Source organism: Tripterygium wilfordii, chromosome 21 (assembly GCF_013401445.1).
Source record: "Tripterygium wilfordii isolate XIE 37 chromosome 21, ASM1340144v1, whole genome shotgun sequence".
Taxonomy (NCBI): Eukaryota; Viridiplantae; Streptophyta; class Magnoliopsida; order Celastrales; family Celastraceae; genus Tripterygium; species Tripterygium wilfordii.
Genome location: NC_052252.1, coordinates 6,420,151 through 6,440,533, shown reverse-complemented (window position 1 = coordinate 6,440,533; position 20,383 = coordinate 6,420,151). Strand labels below are relative to the sequence as shown.

Below are 20,383 nucleotides of genomic sequence, written 5' to 3'. Positions count from 1 at the left end.
CTCTTCATGAAATGGGCCAACAAATGTTGAACATAGGTTGGTATGAATTGGGCTAAGATATGAGTATTTGTGGGCTTAAGAATCCAAGAAAGAGAATATTTATGGGCTTATAGGTACAACAAATGTGTTTTTTTGCATTTTTGTGTTTTTTCTCATTTTTGTATTTTTTTGTATTTTAGCCGGACGAAAATCGGGTACTACAGTAATGTATGTCTACTCTACTCCTTAGGACTTGAATCAACAGAAGGCCTCAGGTTTGAGCTTCCTCTCAAGTAACAGTAAAAATTTATTTTTTTAAAAAAAAAATGAAAATGAGGATCTAACGTGCAAACTTGCAATTCATATAAACTCAGGTAGAACAACTCATATAAAATGAGAATCTCCACCCTTAGATAAAGATTCTAACTCCTACACTCTAAATTACTTACTAAGCAAGAGGTAGAGTCCAAACACCGAGTCATCCTCCCAAGTTTAGTTACTTTAGTACTGTACTAGCTTGAGCGTCGAAGAGGTCCCCCGAGCACACCCTTGGGGCCCTATTGTAGTTTACGTTTGCTTCATGTGCAAGAAGAAATGGAGCAAATACTTACCAGGAAGGAAGAAGTTCAGTTATTCCAGCTCGGTCTAACTTGAATGATTTGTCTGATAAGGTAGATCTATTTGAGACATCATCAAAACCCAACAAAAAATTCTATATTATTATTGAATAAAATTCAAAGTTTTCTCTCAAATTACAATCTTTAAATAGGAAAACCCCAAACCACTCCTAATTGAAAACCAATACTAAATAGAAATAAAAACTACTCCAAATTGACCCCTAAAAAATACTACTTGTTTAACCAGCAATAGACATCCTAAAATATCATAATATAATACTAATAAAGAAATAAAAACTACTCCAAATTGAGCCCTAAAAGTTTAACCAACAATAGACATCCTAAAATATTATAATACAATACTAATAAATAACTAATTTCGTTTTTTTCACTACCCTGACAATTACGATAATGCCATCACTTCTAAAAGTTAAATAAAACCCTATAATATTATCCTCCTATAATATTATCCTAAGAATAATACTAACTTAAATAAAAAGTAAACAAGACCTAAAACTAATTGAAAAAAACTAGACTTTTAAATGATTTTTGATCCACATCAAATGAGCTGCGCCAGCTCTAGCGCGGATGTAATAATTCAGTAACTGATACTTCATTAATTGAATTTGTTGCAGGTTGATAACACTGCTCCCTCCTTAGGTCTGTGTCGCTACCAAGAAAATATGCAGGTCTCCCGGGTGACGGTGTGGTGATTGACAAACTGCTAAGCATGAGAACTACTAATGCCATTGTTGGTCTGTCAGCCGGATCGTCCTGAACACATGATAAGGCAATACAGATGCATCTAATGACTTCGGGTTTCGAATAGGACGTTCCCAATGTTGGATCCAAAATTTCTAAGGGTGTTCCATCGCTCCAGTGTCTCCAAGCCTGCCACAGTAGTTAAGAAATTGTAATAAGCATCTTTCAGTTCCACTCAACGTTCACATCATCGATGAATCATAGCTTGACAAAAACTTTTCCATACTTACATAATTCATGAGGCTTTCACCACTGTGTAATTGATAGAATTTACTGTTTTTCTTCCCACTAATGATTTCCAGAACCAAGACCCCAAAACTGAACACATCCGATTTCACAGAGAATCGCCCATGAAGCGCATATTCAGGAGGCATATATCCTCTATATGATAGAACCATCAGGAAAATAATTAAATTAGAAAAGAGCAAGAAATCCTCATTCGAATTTGTTTCATTCTGCTTATTCAATACTACTATCTGAAATTGGATAAAATTCTCAATTCTGCTATGGATAATGGATTGGTAGGCCCTTCTACCTTCAGTTTCAAATCATTTTGACAATGTCCAGTTTTAATCAGAATATATCCTCATACCAGAGTAATTGGTTATGCAAAGGATTCAAAGCTTACAATGTCCCCGCAATCCTTCGTGTAATATCCTGAGTTTTATCCGCACCAAAAATCCTTGCCAATCCAAAGTCAGAGATTTTTGCATTCATATCTTCGTCTAACAATATATTGCTTGTTTTGAGATCACGATGTATAATTCGTAGCCGACAATCCTCATGAAGATAAAGGATTCCTCTTCCGATTCCTACTATGATTTTGAAACGTCTCGACCAATCCAAGTGACCTTGTTTTTCAGGATCTGTATGTTATTCATGACATTAGTTAATAAGACAAAATAAACAAGGAAAAAAGGGACCACGGATTCTTTGTAACATACCAAATAGAATGTTGTCAAGACTTTTGTAGGGCAAATATTCGTATATCAGTATCTTCTCTTCTCCTTGCATGCAGAATCCCAACATCCTTACAAGATTTCTGTGTTGAAGTTTGGCAACCAATACAACTTCATTCTTAAATTCTTCTGCACCTTGCCCTGAGCTTTTAGATAGCCTCTTCACTGCAATTTCTTGTCCATTACACAGCTTACCCTGTGAATATACCATAACCAACAATGCCATATTTATTCCGTTCTAATAACAGAACATCAAGACTGAAAATTTGCAGACCAGCAGATGTCATCTATTTTAATTGAGCCGGAAAAATTGATATGCTACCTTGTAAACATCCCCGAATCCACCTCTTCCTATTTTGTTATCAGCAGAAAAGTTGTTTGTAGCAGCTTCAATTGTGCTGAAATCAAATTGCAAAGACTGTATATCTGTGATTGTTTCTGCAACCAGAAGGCCGATGAATTTTAAATGACTGTCATCAGAAGATTGAATTGATTGAACATGAAGGTAACCTTTTTACCATTTTCTTCTTCTGCAGCTCTTTTTTTACCATTTTCTTCTTCTACAGCGTTAATTTTCTTCTTCGCTTTTCGTATTCTTAGGGCATGTATTCGGAAGACCAATAACAGCAAAGAAACAACAGCTGGAGTAGTAATGGCAATAATCAACTGTGATGAGACCTTCCTTTTCCCTGATAGAAGTAAGAACATGCACAAGGTCAGAAAACAACCAGAGTTTTCATTTCCTTTCCTTCCAATCCCACTTTTATGAATGAAAAAGTTGGAAACTTTTTTCAAACAACAAAATATTGGAAGAAGCTAATTTGACTTTCTTAGATTCATCTTTATCTGTTTTACTTTGGCTTGTTTGCTTCCTACGTTCTAAAAGTTCAGACCCTGTTGTCTATTGTGGCAAAGTGGGGTCTGGAAGTGTGCGATTGTAGATGTTTGATAGATTATCTGTGAGGTCGTGTGTGGACCGTGGTGATTGTATGGACAGGTATGCAGGCCAACTGCTCGATAAAAGGCGTCTTAGAACTAATAGCCTAGGAATAGAGAAGATTTTACCTTTAGAATTGGTTACTAGAGGTGAACGCTCTCGATCTGTGGTGTTTTTCCTGTAAAATGGGTGCATTTCAAATCTAACAACACAACTCGGAGCAAATATTGTTGCGCCCTGTACGCCAGAACAACACTGTGAAAAGGAAGCAATCGTGCTTTGAAGACATGGAAAGCGACCAGTCTCAGATAAATCCGGTGTGCACTGCACCAGAGTGTAGAGCGTCTGATTACTAGTACACTCTTTCTCTTCCGTAGCCAACTTTTTATCCGAATAATCACTCACAGCTTTACTCGCTAACTCGTCAAGCGTTGCAGCCAACAACTGATTGAACCGGTCTAGCTCTGTAACATTCATTGGATCAGGTCCAACAACCCCAGGTTCTATGTCCTCTCTAGTAAATAAGAAACGGTTGGAGTAACGCAGCAAGCACGCATCATACCAAATGTAGGCCTCTTTCTTTAAAGGGCATGGTTGAACTATGTCTTCGGCAGCGGCGGCGACACATTCCTGGCAACTACTTGTATTGGCATATCCGGGACAGAGAAAGAGGCCGTAAAGCACCACATCAGAAGAGGGTTGACCACTAGTACTGTCGTAGGATCCATTGACGTTAGTTGCGTTAGAGACCAGAGAAGCAAGGAGAGAATTGAGATTGGTTTGGTAAGTACCATTGGGTGTGAAATTTGATGACTTTTCGCAGAAGTCGGTATAGAAAGTGGGTGCCGCTTCGCAGGTGAGGCTAAGAAGAAAGCTTAGCAGGCAGAGAACCACAAAGTTCATGACAGTCAACAAAATTCATGGATCTCTCCTGATCTTTGTCTCATAGAATGGTTTTTCCGCACTACAGTTGCGGCTCAAAAGTCAGCAAAGGCTGATCAAGCAACTTTGGCTTTGAAAGATAAAAGAGAAGAATATGAAGTCAAGTCATAAAGGCTTTGATTGGGAAAGAACAGCCTACTACGTACAGAGGATTGGGTTGCAAATTGCAATACATGAGTACCTTAGTCAAAACGGCTTTGTTTAGTTTACTATTGCATCTGTGCAAGAGCAGCCTTTGGTTATTTGACTATTGAATTTGTGCAAGAATAGAAAAAATTGGTTTAGATGAAGAAGATCCAGCCAAGAAGTCCCAGGCATGTTTAGAATTTGGTTTAGTTGTGAAAAAAGCATTATTTCTGTAGTTAATCTTTACTCTGATAATCAACTTTCCATGGCCATCCAAAGCTAGTTTAGAGACAGCGAACCAAGATGGCACAACCCGTGTTCCTATATCTACATTCTATTCAAGTAAGGGTGAATCAATGTACTCCCATCTCATAACTCTCTCTCCATTAATAATTCTACTCTACACTTTATTTTTCAATATAAGCAAAGCCTAAAGGATTTCAACACGAGGTCTGGTACATAAGTACAGGGATCACCCACTACAATTTCAAATACATCCAGCATATCACAGCCCACAAAAAATCTTCAATGAAACGGTTTTCTTTTCTATCTTTTTATAAGCTCTTCAATGAAACGGTTACGAGTTCATTTATTTAGAGAAGATGCTTAATATTCAGTTTATCTAGGATGCAATTCTGTAATTGACATTTCATTAACCGAGAAAGGTGGCTGGGACTCTGACTTGCTTGCTGGTTGTTGAGGTAAAGGTAGAGAGACAGAGTAACTATTGAGCATGAGAACAATTGTTGCCATTGTGGGTCTGTCAGCAGGATCTTCCTGCACGCATAATAACCCGATATGGATGCATCTCATCACTTCAGTTCTCGAATAAGAGTCGGTTAAAGTAGGATCCAACAATTCCAGCGGTGTCCCATCTCTCCAATGCCTCCACACCTGCCATGGTAAAGCAATTCACAAAATAAGAATTTCGGTTTCCTCTGCAAAGAACAAGAACTGAAGTCTGAATATCATACTCACATAGCTCGCAAGGTCGTCACCGACATCTGACTGATAGAAAGAACTGTTCTTCTTCCCAGTTATAATCTCTAGAACTATAACTCCGAAGCTATACACATCGGACTTCACTGAAAATTGTCCATGCATGGCATATTCTGGGGACATGTATCCGCTGAAAAACGAAATTAATAGAGCAATTCCAGATATCAAACCAAATGAAAGAAAACATTAATTTATATCCTAAGCTATCTGGTGCCCACTGATGAAAATTGCATGGAACATACATGGATGCACCAGTTATAGTATATGCCATAAGGAAGCCGATAGTCCAAAATGTACATCACAGGGCATGGTGAAGCATCAAAGTTAAAACTGAAAATTTCCTACTGATCTTTATGAACAATTCAGAAGACGATTGATGTTAGCAATTGACAGTTTGCAATATTAAAGGATAAGAATTAGAGACTCACTAGGTCCCAACAATTTTACTTGTGTTTCCTTGAGTTTGATCAACCCCGAAAATCCTTGCCATTCCGAAATCTGAAATTTTTGGGTTCATGTCTCCATCTAACAATATATTGCTTGCTTTGAGATCTCTATGAATAATTCTTAATCGGGAGTCCTCATGAAGATAAAGAATTCCTCGAGCAATTCCTCCAATGATCCTGTAGCGCCTTGACCAATCCAACTGACTTTGTTTTTCAGGGTCTGCGAATTCATCCATAACAATATCATTGTCATGCTGCAGAGAACAAGAATCAAATAGATACAATACATGAATCTATCAATCTGTAATGATTTTGTAATGACGAGAGGTCAGTAATGTTCTTGCATGTATCATACCATACAGAAAAGAGTCCAGGCTCTTGTTAGGGACAAATTCATAGACAAGTATTTTTTCTTCTCCTTCCAAGCAAAATCCCAACAGCTTCACTAAATTTCTGTGTTGAAGCTTGGCTACCAATACAACCTCATTCTTGAATTCTTGTGCTCCTTGTCCAGAACTTCTTGATAGCCTTTTCACAGCAATATCTTGTCCATTCGGAAGTGTCCCCTGATATTTTTTCCAACAACCATCAGAATAGGCTCTCTTTCTCCAGTTCTATAGTTACTAACAACATCAAGGTTGAAACAAAATTCAAGACATCTATTTTTTTTTTACCTTATAAACCTCGCCGAATCCTCCCTCGCCTAGCTTGTTATCATCAGAAAACTTCCTCGTGGCAACTTCAATGCTCGCAAAATCAAATTGCAAGGACTCCACAGTTGTTATGTCATCCCCAACTGCATGATTGATGATACAAATGGTGAATATTATATTATGGAATTCCAAGGCGAGATAAAATTGCTCCTTACCAACATCATCTTGTTCTTGTGTGGTGCTGCATTTCTTTTTCGCTCTCCTGCTTAAGATACAGTAGCCTATAACGAAAAGCACCATAGACGCAACAATGGGAGCAACAATTGCTACTATTGCTACTGCTGAGAGTCCACCCTTTCCTGCATAACGAAAGATTGGAATTAATGGGAGCTTCTCTTCCAATTTAATGGCAACCTCACCCAGGCTCCTACAGTTATGGTGGGGTCTGATTAATGTAACCCCTATGTTGCCCTGAACTTGAAGCAACTAAGTTTTGCCTTTCTAATTCCAATTCCATGGTCCAAACTAAAAGAAGAACAAACAGCACAAGAACTAGAAAAGCAAAGCGCACACTTTTTCAGCCTAGAGAGTCCTGATTGATTGGACATGGCACACCCACATAGATTTGGGCCAAAGAAGTTTAACATTCAACAGAAAGAAATTCTTCAGAAACAAACTTTATAAAAAGTGGGTAAAGCCGGAGAAGGAAGAGACAAAGGTGATGGTGGTTGTGATGGTGATGGTGACGGTGGTTGTGACGGTGGTGGGGTCTGATTAAGTTTTTGCTTTTCTAATTCCAAACTAATAGAACAAACAGCACAAGAAGGACAAAAGCAAAGCATACACTTTTTCAGCCAAGAGAGTCCTGATTGATTAGACATGGTACACTCATATCGATTTGGGCGAAAGAAGTTCAACGGACAGAAATTCTTCAGAAAGAAACTTCAGAAAAAGTGGGTTAAAAATTTACCCGTACGACTAGGCGGAGGAGGAAGAGTCAAAGATGATGGTGCTGGTGGTGCCGGTACCGGAACAGCAGACTGATTATAGAACAGGTACATCTCAAACCTGACGTTGCAGCTAAGCCCGAGAACTTGCGATCCTATGCTCCCAGCTACAAGTTTTCCAATGGATTCCTGGAGACAACTCTGGCAGTTAGTACTAGATAGATCCTGAGTGCACTGCGCAAGGGTGTACAGAGCACTAATCGACGAGATATTCATCGCTCCTGTCGCAAATTTTCTAGCACTACTAGAAGCCTGAGTCGCTAGACCATTCATGGTGGTTCGCAGTAGATCACCAGCGCTGGTTTGGTTCGTGGAGTTCTTCGTGTTGTACAAAATCACAAAACCACCTTCATTCGTATTGAAGAAAGTCCGGTTGGAGTAACGAAGAAGACACTCGTCGTACCAGATTACAGCCACTTTCTCTACAGGACACCTTTGAACTACGTCTTGGGTAGCGAAAGTGACACAGTCTTGGCAAACATCGGTGGAGACATCGCCACGGCAGAGGAAGAGGCCGTAGATTGTGTCAGGGGTTTGGCCGGTGGTGGTGTTGTGGAAACCATTGTTGCTAGTGGAGTTGGAGGCGAGAGAGGAGAGGAGGAGATTGAGATTGGATTGGTAAGTGCTGTTCGGTGTGAAAGTGGTGGTATTTGAACATCTATGGTAGACGTAATTTGGATCAGCTTGACTGGTAACAGCAAGACCAAGCAAGAACAGAAACACAACTGCCATAGACATTCTAAAAAAGGACATTTCGACAGTCCAGTTCCTGATCTTCTCAGCTTCCGACCAGCACAAAGATCTCGCCTTTTTTTAAAGATTTCTCTGACCCAGTTTATCGAGTTTTTTAAATTGAGCAACAGCGAACAGATAGATGGGATAGAGTGGACATGTATTGAACGCCGAGGATGCAAGAAAGAGTTGCCCTGTCAATAAAAGGGAGATGCAGACGTAAGTCAACAAAAAGGAAAGTCAAGCGACCAGACAGTCTCAGAGGACTACAAAGCAGAGCAACCATATCTCAGTCAAATTTGTGGTAAGTGGGTGGTGCTTCGCTGGTGAGGCTAAGCAGGAAGCCAAGCAGACAGTCAGACAGAGAAGTTCAAAGTTCATTGACACACTTCATGAATCTCCCTCTGTTCTTTGTTTGATAGAAATGGTTTTCGGCACTCACAGTTGCGCCTCAAAAGCCAGCAAAGGCTGATCAAGCAACTTCGGTTCTTCAATTTTGGAGGTAAAAGAGAATAATATAAAGTCAATTCATAAAGGCGATGATTGGGGCAGTCTACGAATACCAAGTCAAAAGCCTTTGGTATTGTTGAAATTCCTAGAATTTTTTAAATCACAACCATTCATTCAATCCTATGATCTTGCTATGGACACCTCAACATAGTAAAATTACTTTTTTTAGAGGATGTATGAATCTAGATATGGAAGCACTACCCTTCCATAAAATAAACATCCATAAACTTACATAAACATGTGACATACCTATGTAGCTTCTTTAATAAAGTTTGTTTTTTTTAGTCTATGTGACATGCATATCTAGCTTGTCACCTAGATTATATAAGTTTATAGATGAAAAAATTATGGACATATATCAATTTGGATCTGGATATGAGAGGAGAACCACGAGTAGTTTAGATGACACTCATGTGTGTGGTTTCTCATAGAGGTATCAAGTTCGAGCCTCCCTATCCCCTTCCCCTATAATTAAAAACACAAAAAAAAAAACAAAAACAAAAACTAGATACAAGAAATTTTGGCAAAAATATACATTTTGTCCCTCATCTATACCCTTGATTTCATTTTTGACCTTAAACTTTTTTTACTCTTAAAATCGTTTCTCAACTATTCAAAATCTCCGAACTATTTTATTGTAAAGTTTAAACACTAAAAGTGTAAACATTAATAGTTTATGGATAAATTGTTCACGTTTTTCAATTAGGATTATTTTGATATATTAAATAGATGTCACGTTGGACTTTTTCAGTTACTTTCTCACTTGAAAGATGAAATAGATACTTTTCAATAGTTGAAGGACGAAATTAAGAGTAAAAAAAGTTTAAGGCCGAAGTGAAACTAGAAATATAATTGAGGGATCAAATATAATATTTTGTCAGAAAATTTCCATAAGAGGAGAGATGGGGTAACACACGTGGCATGCCTAATGATTAAATGAATGGATGGGATTTTAAAAAGATTTTAGAAATTTCAACAACTATTGGTTAGTTGACTATCGCAATGATGAAAGAGTAGCATTTGGTTAGTTGACTATTGCATTAGGGCAAAGTAACGTTGCATCAATTTATCTTAATAGATTCTCTAAAATAAAATATCAATATTTTTTATTTTAAAAATTACTTATCCAATCAAAATTACTAATCATATTCTCTATTTTATTAAAATAATGATTCGATCTCTCGCCCTTTATATTTTATTAATACAAAAATGATGAGAGAGGAAAGAGAGTATAAGAGAAGATGAGATAAATAGAATTAAATAATTGAATAGTGGTCACAAGGGATCATTGTATCATTGGGTGCGGGGGGTCTGCTGTAATAAAAATTACAGAAGACCCCACTGTAGCTCATTTGGAGCATAAAGAATTTTTTTTTTTAATTTTTAAAAATCGTAAATGTGTAGTATTCGGTCTAACGAACCCAACGACATATTTTTTGTTCGAAAAAAAAATCAAAGTCATCGCGATCGAGACATCGAATGTTTTGTGTTTATATCCGACGGTCTAAAATTGTCATGTATTTTTCATGTTTAATATGATTTTTGTTTCGAACAAAAAATATACCGTTGGATTCGTTAGGAAGAATACTACACATTTATTATTTTTAAAAATAAAAATAAAAATTTTTGTTAACTTAAAAATATATTACAGCGGGACCTGCTGTAATAAACATACAACAGGTCTCCGCCACCCTGTATCATTGCCCTAAAATAGGTAACATTTAGGTAATATGATGTAAATGTATTTTTTTTTTACTAGTTCTTAATAGTTGTTCTCTAAAATTGAGAAAAAAATTCATATTTAAATAATCTGATGTAGAATGTAGATGCTCTTAGATTTTCTTTGTCATCAATTTAAGATAAATTGAATATAACAATTGAAAAGTCAAATATTATGAGAAAAAAAAAACTTTTTTTCTTGGTAATTAAGAACAACACCATACAAAATCCAATTCTATTTATATATGGTTAGAGATTGAAAGAAAGAAAGAAAAAAAAAAAAAAAAAAAAAAAAAAAAAAAAAAAAAAAAAAACAAACGGAGAAAGTTACAGCTCAACTACAACTCCAAACAATGCGGAAATTGGTGTGAATTTTCCCTTTTGTCTTCAAGGTAGAAGACCAATAGAAGACGAATAGCCCTTCAGCTGCTCCATTGTGACCACCTTGGTTTACATATCCATCGAACTCTTACTTGTGTGAATTTCTCCGAAGTTATCAACCCTTCATCTAAGAGTGATAGAATGAAGTGGTACCTAATGTCAATGTTGCATGGAATGTCGATTTATTTTTATTTGCAAGATGGAATTGCACTCTGACTGACACTATAGAGCTTGCAATTCCCTAGCTCCATACACAACTCCCTCATGAAACTTCATCTCCTTGCATGCTTCAATAACAACGACATACTCCGCTTCTATAGTAGAGAGAGCAACAATCTTTTGCAATCGTGAAACCCAACTGACTACAGCACTACCCATTGAGAATACATAACAAATGGTGCTTTTTCTTCCATCCACATCACCAGCCACGTCAGAATCTACAAAACCCTGTAAACAAATGTCTGAGCCTTCATGACACAAAGCTATATATATTGAGTACCTCTAAGGTATCTCAAAATCCGTTTTGCTGCTCTCCAACGCTACTTTCCAGGGTTACTCATGAAACTAGTCGCAATTCCCACTGCTTGAGCAATGGCTGATCTTGTACAGACCATGATGCATATGGAACCCTTGACATATGTTACAAAGCATTGTTATGAATATTCCACAAATGCTCCACAAGGTTAGTTTGAAGTTGAGCATGTATTTCTGTCCTGGATGCAGATGTATTGGTCAATAAAGTCTCGAAATTCACGAGTTCGTAAGTGCCCCAATATTGACGTAGGAAAACCATCTTCAATCTAATCATATGTCTGCAATGTCACGTTGGACGTGTAAATGTCCTTCATCTTCAACAATCAAATATAGTCGTCGGGAATATTTGCTTTTAAAATATAGCTATTGAGAATATTTATTTTTAATTTATTATAAATTACTAAATACTTTAGTTTATTATTAATTTTTTTTCACTAATATATTTTTACTTATAATTTATATTAATTATTTTCTAAAATTAATATATAACTAGAATATTTTTCTTAAACATTCTAAATTTTACTTGGGTATTAATAAAATAAGAAGAACCTAATATTTTAATGCTGTAAAGATTTAGATTAGAAATTTTGATGCAGTAATTTTATGTTATCTTCCTCATCAATTTAAGATAAATTGAATATGAGCAGGGAGGGGCTCCATTTTTTGCTACAATTCTCCCCCAAATTCATATTAAATCATAATTTTTTTGTTTAAAAATGACATATTAGACTTTAGAAGTTAAAGAATTAGTGTTTAGGGTGTGCGATCATACCAACACCTTTTACTTCAAAAAAACTTTAGAGTTTAGAATTTAGTTTTTCTGTTTAAGATTTAGGTTTTTTTTTCAAAATCTACAATATTTCAACATTATGAACACCAAAATACTCAAAAACACATTTTAATTCATAATTTAAGATAGTTTTAGAGGAGAATTGTAGCTGCAAGTGAAAAACAAATATAAAGGTGAAGATGAAGTGAGGATAAGGAAGAGGAAGAATAGATAAAACAGATGACCAACAAGTGATTTTCAATTCATTGTGATTCAAATGTACAAGAAAAGTGTAATAAATATCAAAAACGATAGTGATACATATCTCAGAACTTTTCATCCCAACAAATGCACAATAATCTACTGTTCTATTGTTATAGACAACGGTCAATATACTCTTAGAGTATGTTTGGATTGAGGGATTTGAAGGGAATGGAAGGGAAGACAAGATAAATGGAGCTTCTTTCCAATTCTCTTGTTTGGATAGTTTATAAAAAAATTTAGGGGATGCTTTTGAGAGGATTTGAGAGGAAGATTTCATTAAATTTATGTCAAAACTCTTCCTCCCCATAATAGAGTCATTTGAAGGGAATGTATGACTAATTAAGTTATTTATAAGCTAAAAACCTATTTTACCCTTGTACATAATACTTAAATATAGAAAGCAAGGATAAAAGTTCTGAGAAATGTATTCTAGTGCTTGGGTTTTGAAGAAAAGAAGAACTCAACACACACTTCTCACAAGCTCTCCTCTCTAAAAATGGCAAAATGATATTTTTCATCCCTCAATTATTGGTCGGGTTTCATTTTCGTCCCTTAGCTTTTTTTTCCTCCATTTTTTCGTCCACAAACTATGGAAAAGTACCCCGTTTGTCCTCATAATAGACGTGACATCCTATTGTTCACCAGATCATATTTCTCCAACATGCCTCATAGGTGTCACGCAAGTATTTTCTGGCCTCAATCTCACTTGAATGACGAAAATGATACTTTCTAATAGTTGAGGGATGAAAATGGGGGAAAAAAAAGTTTAGGGACAAAGATGAAACTCGTCCCATAATTGAGGAACGAAAAATATGTTTTTGCCCTCCAAAAATAGTCTCTCTCTAATTCTTTAGGTAGAGAAAAAGGGTGTTCTTTGTGGGATTTCGAGCTAACCAACTGAGTGTAGATCCTGGTTAGCTATACGACCTACTCGAGCTGTTATATGCCAGAGGAGTCAAGCCAAGAGTATTCTGGTGCACTAATTCTGAAAAAAAAAAAAAAAAAAAAAGAACTATAGAGGGCTCAAATCTCCTTGAGGAGAGTGAGACAACCTTGCCTCGATCCACTACAACCGAGTTAAATTTATGTTTTTTCTTTATTTTTTTACTCTTCCACCAATAATATCCAAAAAAAAAAAAGGGTCGTCTACTTCTAGTAGCTATTACGATCGGCAGAGGGCTAGGGCTAGGTTGCTCCTCACCTCGAGGAGTCCAAAGCTAGTGACAACATGCAGAGGAAATATCGGAGGTGACTGAATTGGCTGTTTGAAGTAGTGGAGGGCTGACTTTGCAGGTTTTTTACGACGAAATCCTTGGTTATTGCTATAGGTGTAGGGCTGGGGTAGCTTTCTTTTGGCTTGTCGTTTCGTTTGAGACTAGCGGTGACGCGAACCATGGCTAGACGGCAAAGAGGCCATAGTTGGCCGTGATGTGAAGCGTGCGGCGAGAAGGGAGGAGATAAAGAAGAGAGAATGAGAGGAAAATAATGAAAAGAATTTTGTTTTTAATTAATGCTATGTTGACTATTTAATCAGCTTTGTCACATAGACTGATACGTTTGCTGGGATAAAATTTGTTGAGATACATATTATTTTTGTATCAGAAATCTATCGTTTTACCATTAGAGACAAGGGTCAATCTACTCTTAGAGACAACGGTTATATTGAATAACCTCAGTAAAAATGTATAAAATATATGGATGATTAAAATGAAACGTTGCGCTTTGTGTAGCTTCTAGAACGCTGACTGCAAATATCAACTTTGACTAACATAACCATGGTCAGTCCTTAGTTGTAGTTTAGATTGGTAACAAAATCTGCGATACACAGTCGCGGCTCATCTAGAGCAAGACGAGAACCAAAACTAGGGCTGTTACTGATATGATAAATTATCCATTGGTATATCATTACCGACGAATTGGTTACCGAAAATAGCAAAAGATTGGTATACCATTACCAATTGTTCGGTACGGTAAATTTACCGATGATTTCGGTAATGGTAACGGTAAGCAAAGTTCAAAATTGGTAAATTTCCCGATTACCGACATATATATTAAATATATATTAATATTATTTTTAGTTTTAGTTTTATTTAATTATTACCATTAGATTGATCTAATTTAATCTAGACCATTGATTATTTTTAGGGTTATCATTTATATATCACTAGTAGCAATTTCATTAACTTTAAAGCAGTGTTTGTTACATAACAAAATGCTTTGTTGGTATTGATTACATGCTTTTCTTCTCCCTTTCCATTATGGTGTTTTATCTTTATTTATCTTGTTTCTTAGCTTTCCTGCTATGGAGTTTAAAACACTTCAGATGCTAAAAATATTGGAAATTAATGAAATGAAAGATTTTCTGTTATAGATTGTTGGAATAATGTTATGTGAATTCTCCTTTCTTTTTTTCTCCGATTGATAGATATTTTCTCTTATTCACATGTAGCACTATGATCCTTCTCATTAATCTAGCATTTTTATTATTGGTATTGTAGGCAAGATGAAAGTGTTATAGTCTCATACAATGACTATTAAGCACAATGCTACTTGATGCATTTTTTTCTTCTCTTTTTTAAATAGGTTTTAAGAATTGGTAAATTTACCAATTACCGAGTTACCATTACCGATCGATCGTTATATCGACCATCGGTATACCGACTCTTCCGGCAACGGTAACGGTAACATTTTTTGAGTTACCGAAAGAATTGGTATAGTAACGGTATTCCGTGTTTGGTAACGGTAACCGTACCAATAACAGCCCTAACCAAAACAGAACTGCACGAATGAATTTCTGAACCTCAACGACGACCCATATGTAGGTGCCAAAAATGGTATGGCCCCACACGGTCATATAACGACAAAACTAGTTGGACTATCCGGATCCACGAACCAAACCATCACGGTTAAGCCCAATCTACAAGCCCATCTCGAGGCCCATATATAATCTTTACATCATTACTAAGCAATATAACAGTTGTCTGACACTAGGACTGTCACGTGTTCTGACAACTATTGGCAGGAGTTTTATAGCCTGTTTACTTTACTATATTTACAGTAACTTGGCCTTAAGCAAAGTGAAACCAGGTTTCAAGACAACTATATGAATTGGCGATCGTGTGTAGACGCCAACGTAGTAATGGCGATAGCTCGTACGAGCGCCACTTCATGGGCTATCCCACCTATAAAGCAGTGTCTGTTAATCTAGTTTACGGCCGACATTTGTGGATATGACAAGCTCACATCCCAAGGTATGATGTTCTTTCATATAAATATCTATTTATTAAATACTGCCTACAATTCTACCCATACTTTCATCGACACTTGTTTTGATAATTTCATGTTGCTACTTTATCCTTTTATCTATCTGTTAACCCTGACACAACCGTAATAATAGACTTTCCATACACCTCTTTTACACAAGTTGGTCCAATAAGACAACTGGAATGTACACACAATTCCCGAGGTTGATCCTTATTCTTCTATAAATACCCCCTTCTTTCCATATGCAGGGGATCGAGCATTTTCGGAACCTAAAAAACACACTCAGACAAAACACTTAAACCATAGCTGGTCTTCCATCTCTGACAAATAGTAATTTGATCGTCGGAGCCTCCACGACCGGTACCACCCAAACCGGTTAAGGACCTTTCACGGTCTTTCTTGTTGTGATATTTGCAGGATTCAAAGTTACAAATGGACCCCACAGAAATTGAAGTTGACCTTTCAACGATTGTAGAAATTTGCTCCTACACCATAGAGGTCGTCGTCGACGACTGAGACGATGAGGATTGTAGCTGGTTTACAGATTGAGATTGTATCTGGTTTGTCACATGTTTCCCTATATAAGAAATCTGCAATCTTCATGGTTGTGTCACTCACTCAAATGCATTACCACAGAACTAAAGAGGCATGACATTCAAACAGTATTTCAACCTACCATATTTGCAAGGAATTGTGCTTCAAGTGATTAGAATCCACATAGGTTAAGTATGAAAGAATGTTCAAATGCATTCTTAAATACCATGTACGAACTGAACTGAAGCATGCTTAAAGAGATAAATAAACTGCAAAACAAAAAAATTATGACTCTATCGTGGATGCGGTTCAGTCAATGATATTTCATTAGTCGAGGATGGGATTGACTTGTTTGTCGATTGATAAGACGACTCTGTTGTCGCGTCTTTGATCTCTTTTCTGTTACCAGGAAAATATGCAGGTTTATGAGGCAATGGTATGGTGATTGAAGAACTGCTAAGCATGAGAACTACTGATACCATCGTGGGTCTGTCAGCTGGATCCTCTTGAACACATGATAAGGCAATCCGAATGCATCGAATGAATTTGGGTTTCAAATATGAATCTTCTAAAGTTGGATCCAGAATTTCTGAAGTTGTTCCCTTTCTCCAGTGCTTCCAAGCCTGCCACATTAAGTACCCAATCTCTGTAAAAAGTTTCTTTCATTGGGACATATTAATGTTCTTGGCAAGAATGCTTCAATCATTCTCGAAAAAAACATCGAAGATTTAGTTACAATTAGAAAGAAAAATTTATATGTTTATCCATGGCGCCCTTAACTTAAGGCTATGCCATCCTAAGGTGCTGCTAAATGGAAGGATCTTATCAACGTTCGAGAATGATATCAATAATAATGGCTTGAAACTTACATAGCTCAATAGGTCATCACCACTGTCAGATTGAAAGAACCGACTGTTTTTCTTGCCGCTGATGATTTCTAGAATCAGAACCCCAAAACTGAACACATCCGACTTCACTGAGAATCGCCCGTGCATTGCATACTCTGGAGACATATAACCACTACATACCAGAACCATCAGTGCAATAAGGTCATTCGATCAGACAGTAATGTTGAGAAAAGGATTCAAAGCTTACAATGTCCCTGCAATTCTTCTTGTAGTTCCTTGAGTTTGTTCTGCACCAAAAATCCTTGCCATGCCAAAATCAGATATTTTCGCATCCAAATTTTCATCCAACAAAATATTGCTCGTTTTAAGATCACGATGTATGATTCGTAGCCGAGAATCTTCATGAAGATAAAGAATTCCTCTTGCTATACCTTCTATGATTTTGTAACGTCTCGACCAATCCAATCGCCCTTGCCTTTCAGGATCTGGAAATTATTCATCAATATTAGTGTAAAGAACATAAATGAGAATTTTGTTCTTCTTTCTAGTCCTTATCCTGGAGACATACCGAAGAGAAAGTTGTCGAGACTTTTGTTGGGCAAATATTCATATATGAGTATCTTCTCTTCTCCTCGCATGCAGAAACCCAATAGCCTCACTAGATTTCTGTGTTGAAGCTTGGCTACCAATACAACTTCATTCTTAAATTCTTCTGCACCTTGGCCCGAGTTTTTAGATAGCCTTTTCACTGCAATTTCTTGTCCATTTAATAGCCTTCCCTGTAACAAACCATATTCAATACTACTGATACATATATTCTCTGCAGTAAATTGTGCGAGAGACAGTAATTTCTCACCTTGTAGACCTCACCAAATCCGCCCCTTCCTATCTTGTTATCATCAGAGAAGTAGTTAGTGGCAGCTTCAATTGTGTCGAAATCGAATTGCAGAGACCCTATATGTGTCATTTCATCCCCAACTGTAGATCCAATGAGTAAAAGTGACCCAGAAATGATGTTCACCAGAAAACCAAAGTGATAAATCATGCAAGTATGACACAGGCGGAAAGTAAAATTACGATCAATATTCCAAAAAATTGACCTAAACAATGGAATTTGCAAAAAATAGGGTGAGATTAATGGCGTAGCACAAGTCCTGACAACAACAACAAAACATTTTCCAATCCTACCTAGTCGGCTTCTTTGTAATTGCTTTGCCACTAGTCCTACATCAAAGTAGCTTAAAACAAGGATTAAATGGACATATTCATTAGTCATTACCATTTCGTTCTTCTGCAATATTGTAGTTCTTCCTTGCTTTTCTTCTTCTTATGAAACCGATGCCCACGACGACCAACACCATGGAGACCAATATTGGAACAACAATGGCAATAATCACCTGTGAAGAGATCTTCCTTTTCCCTAACACAAGTATTGGCACCCACATATCATGAATTGAAAAAGATTAAAACTTTTCAAACCGATATTAAATAAAAATCTTCACCTTTCGAATTGGGTGATGGTGGCCGATCTGTGGCATTAACTTGGTAAAATGGGTACAATCCAAATCTAGCATAGCAGCTCGGCAGCAAAAACCTTCCACCTTGTTTTCCTGTACAACAATATGGAAGAGAACCAGTTGCAATTTCCATACATGTTTTGCAACCAGCCTCAGATATATCCGGCGTGCACTGAACCAGGCTGTACAGTGTCTGTGAACTGGTAAATTCCTTTTCATTAGTCGCAAACTTTTTCCCGGAACTATCACTTGCAACTTCAGCAGCCAAGTCATTCATGACTGTTGCCAACAACTGATTAAAGAGATCTGGGTCCTCCACATCCTCAGAATCAGATATATTAAACTGCGGCAGAAGACTCGCTATAGAAAAGAAGGACCGGTTAGAGTAACGAAGCAAGCACTCGTCGAACCATATGTAGGATTCTTTCTGTGATGGGCAACGTTGAAGTATCTCTCTGGATGCAGTAGTGACACATTCTTGACAAGTACTTGCGTTAACATCTCCACGGCAGAGGAAGAGTCCAAATACCCTATCAGGAGGGGATTGACCAGCAGTTGTATTGTAGAATCCATTACTGGTACTTGCATTATTGGAAAGAGAAGCGAGAACAGAATTGAGATTGGTCTGGTATGCGCTATTGGGTGTGAATAAAGTATTGTTTTCGCAATCGTGAGCACTGTAAATCGGTGCTGCTTCGGTTGCACGGCTATGAAGCAGAACAAACAGAGAGAGAAGCACGAGTGTCATGGGACAGTCGGGATCTTTTGAGTTGGGAATGGTTTATAGGGAAAGTTTGTTTCTTTTAAGGTAACGAATGATGAAGATTGAAGATGGAAAGCATGTTGGTGAAACAGAGAACTCAAATTGGGTTCCGGGTCGGAAAAGCAACATAGAAGATGAGCCAAATTCCCATTGGGTTAGGACAAATGCAATGGTAAAGTGTTATTGGCCTAACAAAGATGTTGTATTTTGTTGATGTGGTTGTATTGTAAAATATGTTTTGTTTATGTGGCTGTATTGGGATTAGTGTTTTCTTAATGTGGATGTATTAATATTTGATGTTTTGATATAGTTTTGTTGTGGATAATATGAAGGAATGGAATGTTGTTAGCCTCCATGTTGGGTGGAAAGAGAAATTGTATAGAAATTTGTATTTTGTTGATATGGTTGTTGATGTGATTGTATTGAAATACGTGTTTAACTTGATTTTTTGTGTAATAGAGATGGGACCGGATCAATATTTTTGTTGGGTCAATAAATAACAAACCATTGTATTTGCCCTAACTATGAGATGATCAATGACATTGACGGTGACAGAATTTGGCTGGGTTCATATGCAACTAGTTAAAAGATAATTTTGACAGAATATAATATCATTGCTGTTGTTTTGTTTTCTCAGGTATTGACTTATCATTCTTGATATTTATTCTAGGCCAGTCATTCTTAACTACTGCAGGAATTATTGTTGACGTGCAAAACTGATGTTTATCCATGACTGTGCAAGGTCAGTGTAATATCTCGTATTTTGTAGGTTTGTTAAAACCGACAAATGTCCTTGTAGTCATATCCATTGAGTCACATAGTATTATAGAGGTTATAATAATTATAAATTTAGAAATATTAAAATTTGATGGAAGTAAATCATAGGAATAGCAATTCTCCTATGTGGACCAAAAAATGTGGACCAAGTTTGTGGACCAAAATCCAATGGTTGTAATCAATCACAACATAAGTGGGGGCTACACATTTATTATGGGACCCATCACATCTATGGTTGAAAAACAAGTCCACAAACTTGGTCCACACTTTTGATCCACATAGGAGAATTTCTGATCATAGGAATATTGGTAAAGTAGTAAATATGAGAAAGGGACAGTTTGTAA

The 20,383-nt window shown here is 36.8% G+C and overlaps 3 protein-coding genes across 4 annotated transcripts; all 3 read right to left on the bottom strand.

Moving 5' to 3' along the window:
- Positions 1 to 674: 674 nt before the first annotated feature.
- Positions 675 to 4,245, bottom strand: LOC119989062 (putative receptor-like protein kinase At4g00960). The gene is made up of 7 exons (XM_038834363.1): positions 3,383 to 4,245; positions 2,836 to 3,006; positions 2,640 to 2,755; positions 2,303 to 2,513; positions 1,987 to 2,224; positions 1,589 to 1,739; positions 675 to 1,487 (listed from the first exon to the last, which is right to left on the bottom strand). Exons 1-7 carry the CDS (start codon positions 4,155 to 4,157, stop codon positions 1,176 to 1,178), a joined length of 1,974 nt encoding a protein of 657 aa, XP_038690291.1. The 5' UTR covers positions 4,158 to 4,245; the 3' UTR covers positions 675 to 1,175.
- Positions 4,246 to 4,738: 493 nt separating this feature from the next.
- Positions 4,739 to 8,243, bottom strand: LOC119989066 (cysteine-rich receptor-like protein kinase 10). Its single transcript, XM_038834368.1, has 7 exons — positions 7,391 to 8,243; positions 6,636 to 6,779; positions 6,442 to 6,563; positions 6,123 to 6,333; positions 5,750 to 5,987; positions 5,301 to 5,451; positions 4,739 to 5,216 (listed from the first exon to the last, which is right to left on the bottom strand). Exons 1-7 carry the CDS (start codon positions 8,178 to 8,180, stop codon positions 4,941 to 4,943), a joined length of 1,932 nt encoding a protein of 643 aa, XP_038690296.1. The 5' UTR covers positions 8,181 to 8,243; the 3' UTR covers positions 4,739 to 4,940.
- An 8,011-nt stretch (positions 8,244 to 16,254) lies between these two features.
- On the bottom strand, positions 16,255 to 19,387 carry LOC119989065 (cysteine-rich receptor-like protein kinase 10). 2 transcript variants are annotated; one of them, XM_038834367.1, is made up of 8 exons: positions 18,485 to 19,387; positions 18,262 to 18,402; positions 17,839 to 17,960; positions 17,551 to 17,761; positions 17,414 to 17,467; positions 17,230 to 17,269; positions 17,004 to 17,154; positions 16,255 to 16,757 (listed from the first exon to the last, which is right to left on the bottom strand). In XM_038834367.1, exons 1-8 carry the CDS (start codon positions 19,245 to 19,247, stop codon positions 16,428 to 16,430), a joined length of 1,812 nt encoding a protein of 603 aa, XP_038690295.1. In that variant the 5' UTR covers positions 19,248 to 19,387; the 3' UTR covers positions 16,255 to 16,427. The 2 variants fall into 2 exon arrangements, with proteins under 2 accessions (XP_038690295.1, XP_038690294.1); XM_038834366.1 differs by having other exon boundaries at positions 17,230 to 17,467; positions 18,485 to 19,386.
- Positions 19,388 to 20,383: the final 996 nt, after the last annotated feature.

Bases quoted from the DNA above. Each gene is read 5' to 3' on its own strand.
- LOC119989062 (XM_038834363.1), bottom strand. From the start codon at position 4,157: ATGAACTTTGTGGTTCTCTGCCTGCTAAGCTTTCTTCTTAGCCTCACC. The intron at 3,007-3,382 runs GTAAAATCTTCT...TACTTCTATCAG, and splicing joins TCTAGTAACCAATTCTAAAG to GGAAAAGGAAGGTCTCATCA. The intron at 2,514-2,639 runs GTAGCATATCAA...GTATATTCACAG, and splicing joins GATTCGGGGATGTTTACAAG to GGTAAGCTGTGTAATGGACA.
- LOC119989066 (XM_038834368.1), bottom strand. From the start codon at position 8,180: ATGTCCTTTTTTAGAATGTCTATGGCAGTTGTGTTTCTGTTCTTGCTT. The intron at 5,452-5,749 runs GTGAGTCTCTAA...TTCGTTTTTCAG, and splicing joins AGTAAAATTGTTGGGACCTA to CGGATACATGTCCCCAGAAT. The intron at 5,217-5,300 runs GTGAGTATGATA...TTACCATGGCAG, and splicing joins GTGACGACCTTGCGAGCTAT to GTGTGGAGGCATTGGAGAGA.
- LOC119989065 (XM_038834366.1), bottom strand. From the start codon at position 19,247: ATGACACTCGTGCTTCTCTCTCTGTTTGTTCTGCTTCATAGCCGTGCA. The intron at 17,155-17,229 runs GTAAGCTTTGAA...TCTGGTATGTAG, and splicing joins AGAAGAATTGCAGGGACATT to TGGTTATATGTCTCCAGAGT. The intron at 16,758-17,003 runs GTAAGTTTCAAG...TTAATGTGGCAG, and splicing joins GTGATGACCTATTGAGCTAT to GCTTGGAAGCACTGGAGAAA.